The 12,645-nt window shown below is 45.8% G+C and overlaps 1 protein-coding gene and 1 long non-coding RNA gene across 2 annotated transcripts; one reads left to right on the forward strand and one right to left on the reverse strand.

Annotated features, from left to right (window-relative positions):
* Nucleotides 1-3,444: 3,444 nt before the first annotated feature.
* Nucleotides 3,445-5,803, reverse strand: LOC131900785 (uncharacterized). Its single transcript, XR_009376277.1, has 2 exons — nt 5,239-5,803; nt 3,445-3,549 (listed from the first exon to the last, which is right to left on the reverse strand). It is a non-coding gene; the product is annotated as an uncharacterized LOC131900785 (long non-coding RNA).
* A 115-nt stretch (nt 5,804-5,918) lies between these two features.
* Nucleotides 5,919-7,565, forward strand: Cavin3 (caveolae associated protein 3). Its single transcript, XM_059252118.1, has 2 exons — nt 5,919-6,412; nt 6,937-7,565. Exons 1-2 carry the CDS (start codon nt 6,029-6,031, stop codon nt 7,345-7,347), a joined length of 795 nt encoding a protein of 264 aa, XP_059108101.1. The 5' UTR covers nt 5,919-6,028; the 3' UTR covers nt 7,348-7,565.
* The last annotated feature ends 5,080 nt before the right edge of the window (nt 7,566-12,645 follow it).

The following is a 12,645-nucleotide window of genomic DNA, read 5'->3' on the forward strand; positions in this document are numbered from 1 at the left end:
CAGTTTCTGAAAGCAAAGCAAAACCAAATGACAACAGTCAGCAAACTCCTCCCTCTCGCAGGGTGCCTGCCTGCCTGCCTGCTGTTACAAGGTGCTTTTTTCCTGTTCTAGTGCTTGTAGGCGGTGTCTGTAGGCCTATTAGTTTCCTAAAACTGCTGTATCAAGCAATTGTGATGTATCTGGCTTAGAACTAAAGAAATGTGGGGCTAGGGATGCATCTCCAAGGCTGAATGCTTGCCCAGAATTCTCTAGGTCATGGTTTCTTATCCTCAGCACTGGGAGTAGGGGTAGAGCTGGGGGTTGGGAGGTGGAGGCTGGGCATGTTGGTGCACAGCTATAATCTCAGCATTCAAGAGGATCAGAAGGTCTATATAGCAAGTTCAAGGCCAGCCTTGACTCCATGAAATCCTTTCTTTTTTTGTTTTTGTTTTTGTTTTTTTGAAATCCTTTCTAAAAAAAAAAATTAAAAAAATACAAAATAGGAAGAGAGTAGGGAAGAAAAGAATCATTAAAATAACCCCCCTCCTCACAATTATTCTCCTCACAGTTCCAGTGGGCAGGTGTACAGAATCAGTGTCAGTAGCAGCGCATGCCCCAGAAAGCTGGGCAGGACAATATGTGTGTGTGTGTGTGTGTGTGTGTGTGTGTGTTTAATATCTATCTATATCATCTGTCTGTCTGTCCGTCTGTATATGTATCTGTCTATATCATGTGCCTCTCCTAATTTGTGGGGGCACCAACCATCATTTGCAGACCTTTGTCTGTGGTACCCTACATCTGCCTCAGTCTTCACATCATCTTGTTTCCTGAGGTCCCGTGTCTTCCCTTATAAAGGCAACAGTCTAGGGGTGTACCCTAAATTCAGGGTGATCTCATCTCAAGAGCATTAACTTAATTTTATCTGCCAAGGTCCAGTATCCAAATAAGATCACGTTCACAGGTATTGGGAGTTAGGACTCATGCATATCTTTCTGAGAGATAATATTCAGTCTATAAAAGCTGAAAAACAAAGCCAACACAAAACAGCCATTTGAGTAAGCAATATGCCTGATTCTTTGCCATTGAAGGCATTCCCAGGTCTCTCACTTGAATAGTTTAGTTTCTGGAAACAGTGCGAATTCTTCTTTCCAGCTGCCCCTAACTCAGGTGTTTAAACTGCCAGTGGCACAGAGCCCCCTCATTGTGTGGTGTGGCCTTACCCCTTCCGTAGACAGGATGCCTATAACAAAGGCTGGAAGGTAGTGCCTGTCCACCGAGGCTCATTCCCTGTTAATTTTTTTTTTTAATTTTTTTAGAAAACAAACAAAACAGAATTAGTCATTTTATTTTCTAGGACAGTGACATACTTCTCTTTTAAAAAGTATGATATTTAGTATGGGAAAGAATAAAGAACATTACAGCATTGAACGGCAAAACTACATCTTTAGGCATTGTGATGGAGCAGAGGAAAGTTTACTTAGAATTCTTTTTCTTTCTCCCTCTCTCTCTCTCTCTTTTATTCATTTCCACTGTTAGGGCAGCTTACTAAAATAACCATAAAACATCTCCGATATCATTTCCACAACTGAGAGTGAAACCGTGGTCCAATAACACGCCTACTCCTCGATGCTTGCTTAGCATATGGCATGAATCACCCTTTGCAGCTTGTAGGTTGGCAACAAGTCTGTTTTAGCCCAGGTCCCTGGAAACTCTTACTGGAGTTCCCAGTAAAAGAATAGTAACAATAGTTAGAGTCATTCCACAGTAGGAAGTCAGCTGTCTATCAAAATAGCAGTGGGGGGCACTGCATACAGAGGGTTTCCTACTATAAACTGGATGCTCTGGATTTCTGGTCGACTCACTCTGGGAGAGGAGAGACAGATCCATGGGAGTAGGCACAGTCTTTTGATCTTCTTTTAGGCCAACTTGGGCCTGTGTCTGCTCTACAATTCTATACTAGATAATTCTCAAGAAGTACGGCAAACAGGGAAGGGCTTGAGAGACAAGCTGTTAACTCTGTACAGAGACCTATTATCTCATTTCAACTGAGAACATCAGAGATGCTCCAATGAGAAAACCAAAAACAACCAACAACATTCAAGATAGCAACAAGCTTGTGTTTTCCTACACCTAGCAGGACTCCACCACAGATTCCTGTAAGTGCACCAGTGAGGTGAAAAGGAACAAAACAGATATCATTTGGTTTATAAGGCATGGTGGTTTGAATGAGAAGGGCCTCCATAAGCTCATATATTTGAACGCTTGGCCCCCAGTTGGTGTAACTGTTTGGGAAGGACTAGGAGGTGTGGCCTTGTTGGAAGAGATGTGTCACTGGGGGTGAGGCTTTGAGGGTTCAAACAGCCCACACCATTCCCAGTTAGCTTTTAAGATGTCAACTCTGAGCTACTGTTCTAGGCCACACCTGCCTGTCTTCTTCCCTGCTCTTTATCATGTTAGGTCATAGACCCTTACTGTGAGTCCCCACATTAAATGCTTTCTTTCATACGTTGCCTTGATGATGGTGTTTTGTCACAGCAATAGTAAAGTAACTAAGACACAAGGGAAAATCTTTGTCACTGGTAAATATACAAGCCAGCATGTCTGTATTAGCTTCCTGTTACTGTAACCAAACACCCAAGGAAACCAGTTCAGGGGCAGAAAGTTCATTTTTGTTAATAGCTTCAGAAGTTTAAACTCAGGATTGGTGGTTCACACTATGACTTCCAATCCAAGGGTTAAGTCCCTGAAGGATGCTTAGTTTATCTGGGTGTCTGAAATTGATGTCTAGGACCAAGGGCATTTCTTTAATTTTCTTTTGAGATGCATTTATTTTATTATTTGATGTGTATGAGTGCTTTGCCTGCATGTGTGTATGTGTACCATGGGGGTGCCTAGTGTCCATGTCAGTCAGAAGAGGCCCTCAGATCCCCTGGGTCTAGAGTTACAGGTAGTTGTGAGCTACCATATTCGTGTGTGCTGGGGATTGAACTTGGGTCCTCTGAAAGAGCAACAGGGGCTCTTAACGCTGAGCCAACTCTCCAGTCCCAAAGGATATTTCTTGTATAATGAACTCATCTAGACATCTTGCATCTTTTCTAAGATTTTGTTCCATTTGATAATCAGAAACGTTAAGCTTGTATTGGTGTGTGAGATGAAGGATTCCAATTTATGAACAACCCAGAGGCTACTGGTGAATCACTAATCTAGCAGCAAGCCCAAGTCTCCTCTCAAAGGGAGTATGACTCTTAGTTGCTGAAGGCATTGTCTTAGCTGAAAATCCAGAATATTTTTTCTGTAGTTTTCCTTATAGGAGCTGCCTTGGCTGCTTGCCTGTGTTTGTAAATCACTTTGGGAGAGAGGGAGAAATTGAAGATATAAATTCTTATTTATATAGCCAAAGGGTCGTGTTGGGACTCAGAAAATGATTCCACAAAGCACTGTATTTTGACATGTTGAGAATCTGACCTGATGGAGAATGGAAGTCCTCCGTGATCTTCTCATGGCATCTGTCTCCTGCTGCCTCTTTTCCTGAGCTCCCCTGAAGCCATTCACAGAAACCACAATTCTTTTCTAACACAAAACATAGAAATTACAGGGTGGGGAGATGACTCAGTAGTTAAGAGCATTCCTTGCTCTTCCAGGGGACCCAGGTTCTATTCCTCCACACACATTGGGTAGCTCACAATCGCCTGTAACTTCACCTCCAGGATTTAATGCCTCTGGCTTCTGTGGGCATTCACACTTACATGCACATATCATCTACATACACCCTGCACTCACATGCACATATTTACACACACACACACACACACACACACACACACATACACACACACACACACACACACACACACACACACGCTCTTTTTTTAAAGTTAAAAAAAGTCCCACAGAAATGACAAGGGTCACTCCCTTTCTTCAACACCTTCGTTGCAGGGGAGTTCTGCTTTGTACCCAGGAGAAAGGCGTGCTGCACAGAGAAGTCCCAAAAAATCTGAGCAGACAGGCCTCGCTGGGTCTCCTCTCACCATACCCCTGTCTAACCCCATTTCTGGGTAACTCTCCATTCTTTACTGAACATAAGCATACTATGAGACCGTTTCCCTTTGTGTCTTCACTTTTGAAGTCTGTGCTGTGTAAAACCTCCATCATATAAATTTAGTTGGACATTTCAGTCTCTGTGTAGCCCAGGATAGTCTTAATCCTCCTGACTCATGGTCCTTAGTCTGGGATTGCAGGTGTAAGATCACAGATTACAAGCCCATTTTAATCTGACTTTGGTTGTAAGAATGTCAGTTATGAGTTTGTGATGGATGGTGATGAGCATCATATCGTTGAACCTCTACAGTTAGAACTGACCAGACTGTGGCTTATACTTGGCTAGAGTCAATCACTAAGGCTTTTTTTCTCAACCCTATTCATTTATGTAATCTTTTGGGTGACCCAAGACATACAGTGTATCTAAGCTGGAGAGATGGTTCAGTCAGTAAGAGTACTTGCTGCTTTTACAGAGGATGGGAACTCTATTTCAGTACCCACATTGGATATCTCACAATTACCTGTACCTACAGCTTGAGGGGATCTGACACCCTCTGACCTCCATAGGCTGTTGCACATACATGTGCACACCACACACAAACACACACACACACACACACACACACACACACACCCCACACACATTTCCAAGTTGTTGGGCTGGGGTGTGGCTTAGTGGCAGGCCACTTGTCTAGCATGCTTGAGGCTTTGGGTTTTATCCTTAACACTGCAGTCAACCAACCAACTAATCTGTCAACCAGCTAATGGGTGTGGTGGTGAACACTTATTCCAACACTCAGGTGTCTGAGACAGGAGGATTTTGAGCTTGAGGCTTGAACTACACAGCAAGACCCTATCTCAGAAACACAGAAACAGGGTTGTGGATTTAGCTCAGTTAGTGTGCATAGGGCCCTGGGCTCAATCCCCAGCACCAGCATAAACTAGGCTTGGTGGTACATACTTGTAATCCAAGTACTTGGGTGGTGGAAGCAAGAGGATCAGATGTTCAAGGGCACTCTTGACTGAACAGCGAGTTTAGGGCCAGCTCCAGCTACATGAAACCCTGTCTCAACTCTTAGTTCATTAGGTTTAGATGGCTCTGGTACTCTAGGGTCCAACATGGGCAAATCGAAGTACAATATAAATAGTAAAAAACAAAAATTTCACAATAAGAAATCAGGAATAAACCTTTAAGTAGCGACTTTCCACTTTAACACTCACTATATATTCCACGCTGGTCTCTAACTGGCGATCTTCATACCCCAATGTGTACCAGATAATCACATTCACCAATTTCGGAGACAGGGCTTTGAAGGCATTAGGTAGGAACCAGAGTCGGCCTCCATTAAATAACAGACATAGAGTTACTTATTCTAACCCACAGCTGAGCTATTTCCCACGAAGCCCAAAATAGGACAACACAAACCAATGGGAATAGCAATATAAGAAAGCCAGAGGCTAAACCTGGAAAATATCAGAGGATGCCCCGCCCAGCCCGCCTCCACACAAAGCCCTGCCTTAGGCCTTTAGCAGAACATTCCAAACTTCTTAGGCCTCCGCCCAGTGTGGGGCTCAGCAGCGTTTTGAAGTCTCAGGTTATGCCTTATCCCTTTAACCCCCTACCTCCACCAGCACACAACCTTTCTCTGATCACTCGAAGCATGGATGAAAATCTCAGTGGCTCGCCCTTTGCTGTGGGAGAGCATAGGCCTGAAAGAGGCCCACCAGGCAAATGGGCAAACATAGAGCTCAAACTCATGGGGGAAAAGGGGACTTGAGGGGTACCTCTGGGCCAGCCTGCTTCCCCCGTAGATCCCTGGGCGGAGCCCTCAAAAAAAGCCCCCTTCGGACATCCCGCCCCCTGCTCGGCCTCCTCCTTCTCCCACCAGGGGAGATGCCAACTCCGCCCGGCTGAGTCACCGCCTGAGCTGGGGAGGAGGCGGAGAAAGGCGGCCCTAGCCCAGATCGCAGCCTTCGGCCGCAGGGAGAGCAAACAGGGTTGTCGGAGATCATGGGGGAGAGCGCGCTGGAGTCGGGGCCTGTGCCCGGGGCGCCGGCCGGGGGTCCGGTGCACGCCGTCACCGTGGTGACCTTGCTGGAAAAGCTGGCCACCATGCTGGAGGCGTTGCGGGAGCGTCAGGGTGGCCTGGCTGAGAGGCAGGGCGGCCTGGCGGGCTCGGTGCGCCGCATCCAGAGCGGCCTGGGCGCGTTGAGTCGCAGCCACGACACCACCAGCAACACACTGGCGCAGCTGCTGGCCAAGGCGGAGCGCGTGGGCTCTCACGCGGATGCAGCCCAGGAGCGGGCGCTGCGCCGTGCAGCTCAGGTGCAGCGGCTGGAGGCCAACCACGGGCTGCTGGTGGCGCGCGGGAAGCTGCACGTCCTGCTCTTCAAGGTCAGTAACCTTAGGCACCCCTTAATCCCCGCCTCTAGGCCACCACATAGGGGTTCTCCCGTCTTCCACCCGTCCACCATCTCAGTGGTGGAACAAACTCTCAGAGCCGCACCCACTTCTCACTTCCCACAGCGGGGCCTTATCCCTCTCTCACTCCCAGCCTGGCCAATCCACGCCCTCCCTGCTATAGCTCAGGTCAGTCCGCAGATTTGCTCAGTCCCAACCACATGAAAATAACGGTTGTGGCGTTTCTGTGCCTCCTCCAAGCGCCCATACAGCTGTTGTCTTGTTTCACACCTTATAAGGTTTCATCTACTTTGCAAACTTGCACAGCCCACTCTCCCCCTCCCTGCTCATCCCTCTTCTCCTCCGGCTCCCATCTTCCCATTCCTCTCATAATTTGCTCCAATTCCCCGTGCAGAGGCAAAGGGTGGAGTAGGTTCCTTTGGTGTAACCCCGGGGAGAGTTTCAGGCTGGTCCTGGCTAAGTGCCCGCCAGAATCAAAACTGTGTCGTCACATTCAGGAGGAGACTGAAATCCCAGCCCGCGCCTTCCAGAAAGCACCAGAGCTCTTGGGCCCCGAGGACCAGTCCGTGCTGGGCCCAGAGCAACCAGAGGATCAAATTGGAGAGAGTTCCGACGAGGAGCCGGTGGAGTCCCGGGCTCAGCGGCTGCGACGCACAGGCTTGCAGAAGGTACAAAGCCTAAGAAGGGCTCTTTCCAGTCGTAAAGGCCCTGAAGCTGCACAACCCACACCAGTCAAGCCCCCACGTCTGGGGCCTGTCCGGAGCTCGGAAGGCCCACCAGATGGCCAGCCTGCAGCTCAGCCGGCTGCGCTAGAGTCCTCACTGGAGTCTGCCCTGGAGCCAGAACCTCCTCAGGCTACCAAGGAAGATCCTGGGAGGCCTGTGCTTCAAATAGAGAGTGCAGCCTGATCACTGGAGCTGCCTGTCCCACTCGGTGCTTATGCCTTGTCCCAAAAATAAATCCTTAAAGCGTGCAGCACTTACACCCAAATAAGGAGAAAATTCTGCATCCACCGCCCAGTTGCGATCCTCTCTTCCTGGCCTTTCAGCCTGGTACCCTGTGTCCTCTGAAAGAGGAGCCTTCAGCCTAATGTAGGCTCACCAGCAATAAAAGTAATTTCATCTAACCCAGACTCCATGTGAAAGGGCGAGGACGGGTGTGGGGTGGGAAGGCAGTAGGAAGGGTAAGCATGATGGAGCCTGGAATGGGTTGAATGGAAAATGTTTCTCACTTTTCACTGAATCCCGGGTCTCCTCCACTGGCACAGAGAAGTTCCCTGCTGGCCACTTACTGCTTAAACACTTTCCCTGTGGGGACATACATATAAGCGAAGTTTTGAGAAGGTGGGGTGCTGTGCAGTTCTTTGATGAAAATGACCAATTAAGTGTCAACTAGTGCTTTCCCATTTACTCTTTGACTTCTATCATCCCTTAAAAGTCGAGTTTTACAGGGTTCTTCAGTCAGGCTTGTTTCTAGTCTTCCTGCTTCCGGTGTCTGATGCTCACTCCAAGGTCTCTCTCAGCAGCCACATACAACCCAGACGCAGTTGAAAAGCAATTCAAAAGTAGCCCTTGGTCTACTTACGTTCTCCTGCCAAAAACAAAACACACAAGCCACTCATTGTTTTCAAAAACAAATGAGTAACCTCATAGGTTGAGTCTAGGCCACTTAGAATTGAGCATCTCTTACAAACAGAGACGGTGTGATGAGCTGACTTCGTAAGTGAAATGAATACAACAACATTCATAGTCTTCATGTCAATGCATAAAATAAAATAACAAGCTCGTGTGTGTGTGTGTGTGTGTGTGTGTGTGTGTGTGTGTGTGTCTAAGAATGGGTTCTGATTTAATAAATGGATTAAGTCCTTGATGAATCCATAGTATGTCATCGTTATTGGGAGAAGGTGAAAAGTAGGAGGTGAGGCTTAGTTGGAGAAAGGTCACTGGGTGAAGATGGATCCCCAGAAGATGGATGCTTTATTGCCTGTTTGTTTCCTGGCTGCTATGAGGTGAACAGCCTCAGCCAATATGCCTGCTGCCATAATCTGCCTCACTTCAGGCCAAACGCCATCTCTCTAGCCCCCATTAAAAAAATTTAAAAACAAATAATTTCAGCACTATAGCATGAGGAGTTAATTTTATACTTGATGCATAATAGAATATATAATTACAGTGTTAATTCCTCTTTGAAGGTATATGTATCATGTCAGTTTCCATGGACTTTGAAATATTCTTGCATATTCAAATGTTCATGACCATTTTGTGGACACTTCCATATCTAGCACAAGCCTGATCAGAATACCAGTGGGCACATAATGGGGAGGGTTATCTACTACCTTTTAAGGAAATGGGCTGTGTGGAAGCCCAGCTGCTTAAAGTAGCCCAAGCTTCTCACTACTTGGCCAGGTAGGGCAGAAGTACAGTAGTTTGCTCATGATGTCTTCTTCTGGGAATACAGATTGCAGCTGGTCTACACATCTGGTGAAGTTGCCATGGGTGCTGTGACTAGATCTGAGGACTGGCTGGGACACCAGTAGGTACTTCTGGATCAGATGGCACACACAGATGATGTGCAAGTGAATGAGGGACGACATGCTCTCTTATGTCATCTATGTGAGAGAAGTTGCCCAGTGACTCTGGAAGTTTGTTTCTATCACATTAAAAAAAAAAAAAAGAAGCAAACACATGTATCACATCACTACACATGTGTGGAGGTTAGAGAACAACTTTCAATAGTTGTCTCTTCTTCCACTGTGGGAACTGAATTCAGGTCATCAGGCTTAGTGGCATATATTCTTACCCACTGGGCCATCCTTGGCTCTCTGTCTTGAAACAGATGAGTTACAGATGGTTGTAAGCACCACGTGGGCACTGGGAACTGAACCCAGGTCCTCTGCAAGAGTCACAAATGCCTTCAACTGCTGAGCCATCTCCTCAGCCCCTATATTCTTTTATGACTTTTGATTAATTTCCATTCCACACCAACAGTCATTTATTGAGCACCTACTATGTGGCAGGCCCTGCTGAGTATAGTTCAGAATCTCTCCATCTCCTGAGTTTTCTTTACTAATGAATGGCACCATCATTTGCATAGAAACTTGAGCTTTCTGGTTGGTTAGATGATTCTGCCATTGCCTCCCACAAGGAAACAGTTATCGTGGACTTGACATCAACAGTATGATTCCCTTTTAAAGCTCTTATCTGTGGCCTTTTGAGGCCTTCTTTCTCCTGACCAGGGTTAGACTGCCAGTCTGACTACATCAGACTCCTAGTTCACACCCTCAGTGTCTCTTAGCACCTTCACAATAAAGCTAAAGCTTTTCACCCTTTACCTAAAGTCCTCTGTCTGTGGCTGTGTGTCCTCATGCTACAATAGGATGAATGTCTCTGGTTCAAAACTCTGAAATCTGAAAAGTTCCCAAATCTGAGGACTGAAATGATGCCACAAGTGGAAAATTTCACACCCGACCTCACGTGACAGGTCAGTATGGGAGTACATGTGCACTAAATGTTTTATATAAAAATTACCTTCAGGCTATGTATATAAAATGCAAGAACACATACATATTTGGGCTCAGGGTCCAGCCCCAAGAGCTCTTATTGTATATAAGTGCAAGTGCTTTATTCCAGAATCTGGGAAGATTGTGATATCCAGAAGACTTTTGCTTCTGAGCCTTTTGCATGAGGGATACTGAGCCTGTGTTGTCACACAGAGTCACATGCTCTCAGTCTCATCTCCTGCACAACTCAGCAGGCACACCTGTTTCAGGGCCAGACGTTTCTCTTCCTTGCTCTCAAAGCACCACTTGCCCAGCCCTCAACTCTCTAGTGGCCCAATTGTGGTTGTAGTTGCTACTTTGTCCCTCTCCACACAACTGTGACAACTTTGCCCTAGAGACTGCTCTACTCATGGCTTTGTGTTGCTGATACTCCTTTTGACCACATGGTGTCACTATTGGGGTGCCAGTGTCCTAGTTGGTGCTTCATCCACCCCTACCCCCCATTCCCTCTCAGCTTGATTTGATTTTCCAGAGATGGGGCAGCTGTAGACCCGGCTTTGTGGATCTGGGTCTTTTCAAATGGGGAAAGCAGAGGCTCCTCCTCCAGGCTCCGAAACCTTAGTACTCACACACCCTGACTTCATAGCTGCTACTGCTTTCAAGAGTCGGCCAGCTCAAAGGGCCCCGGATGAGCAGGGTGGGCTTAAAATCTTTAAGGAAAAACAAAGTCTTGTCTTTTCAAGTCCCTAGGAATCCACCTGATTTCCCTCTTTCCACCCACAAACAAAAGGAATATTTCACACATAAAATATCTAGATCCTTAACTTCTTCTAAAAAGACTTGGTAAACTTCCAAGAGAAGGTGGAATGTTACCTTGTATTCCTTCCTAATTGGTCTACAGTAGCAAACAATTAGATCAAGTTGAAACAAAATTAGTTCTGTTTCCTAATAGCCCACTTGGTTACATTATGTTCTCAATTGTCACAGCTATAGTAATTGTTAATATGATTATGAATCAAGGGCAAGGAGACACAGAGAGCGCCATCTGTCTGATAGTGCAGCACAAACGCGGCTGCTTTAAGTAGGTGGACCGCAGGCTGATGGATCACTAAATTTCAGAGGTTGGTTCCCAGCTCTTTGAGCCAGAAATGGAAATTTATTCGTTGATCCAGCAGGATTTGGCTGTTCTGAAATAGCAAAACTCAAAAAAGATTGATTAACTTGAGTGCTTGATTCATTAATTTCCCTACAAAATCTAACTGCCGAGTAAGGGGAACAATTCAGTCAGAGAGAACGTTTCTCAGCCTGACACAAAGTCTACAGGGGAAGCCAGCCAGATCTTAGAGCGCGTGAAGATAAGCAAGGTTACAGAACCTGTTTTCTGATGTGACATGTCTCCTCCAGCAATAAAGAATACATGCATTCATAGTAGGGAATTTCTCCTTTGGGTAAGTACAGGAAATTCGTTGGGCTTTCCTTTGTTGGAAGTGGAGGACACATCTCTCCACTCAAAGCCAGTGAGTCTACTAAAGTTCTTGTTCAATCTTGTCTATTCTTAGCTGGTCTGCATTTGAAATAGTCCAGGGTCCATGAACTTACTATTTTCCCAGGCAACTCTATTTTTAGATATTGTAACTGACAGTGATGGTCAGTTTTTTTTTTTTTTTTTTTTTTTTTTTTTTTTTTTTTTTTTTTTTTTTTTTTTTTGTCACCCTGACACAGGTAGAGAACTTCAATTTGGGAAGAGAGAGCCTCAGTTGAGTTGGCCTATAGGCAAGTCAGCGGGGTCATTTTCTTGATTAATGATTGAGGTGGAAGAACCTATGCCACCATGGGCAATGCCACTCCTGGGTAATTAGTCCTGGGTTGTTCAATATGATGGACTTCAAGCTATAATATAATAAACCCTTCCCTCCCTAGGTCACTTTTGGTTATGGTATTTGTCACAGCATTAGGAAGCAAACGAGGACACTGACTAAAGCATTCTCTTCATCCTGAGATCAAAATCTATCCCCGTGATTTCCATGTGTGGCAGTTGCTTCTCCTTCAGGGATATGCTGGAGGAGACTCACCATAACAGGGTACACAGGGCTGACTCATTTAGGATTTCCTCAATCTCTTCTTGAGCCCAGGCATTATTTGTTCTTATGTTGTGTTCTTTCAAGTCTTGGCCTTTTCCCTGTGAATTATCTTACTTTATGAAATCTGTTTTAAACAGGTAGTTGGCAAGGTGCCATGGAGGCATGGCTTTCATACTTAATACATCTGGGCTTCATGTTGCCAATTTTCTTTACCAGGTCTGTTATGAGAATTAAAAAAAGACTGTTCAATTGGGTCTGGGGAATAGCATAGTGGTAGAGCATTTGCTTAGCATGAAGTGCTAGATTCAGTTCCTATTACTGGAAAAACATATTGTTCTTTTGGAATTTGTGGTTTCTTGGGAGGCTAAGGCGAGAATATCACTGTGAATTGGAGGATATTAGGAGCTACAAGATCCTGTCTCAAAGTGCCTCCCACCCGAAAAAGATGCTGCCTTTATGGAATTCACATGAAACCGTCCTTTTTAACAGAAGTTGCTGTCTTTGAGAGACAGGATTTCACTATGTAGTCCAGGCTGGCCTTGAATTCTCAGTTCTCCTGCTTAGCCTCCTGAGCGCCACCATGCCCACCTTGTAATACAGTTTGGAGTTAAGTGCTCTGTCCCAGC

This window comes from Peromyscus eremicus, chromosome 1 (genome assembly GCF_949786415.1).
Source record: "Peromyscus eremicus chromosome 1, PerEre_H2_v1, whole genome shotgun sequence".
Taxonomy (NCBI): domain Eukaryota; kingdom Metazoa; phylum Chordata; class Mammalia; order Rodentia; family Cricetidae; genus Peromyscus; species Peromyscus eremicus.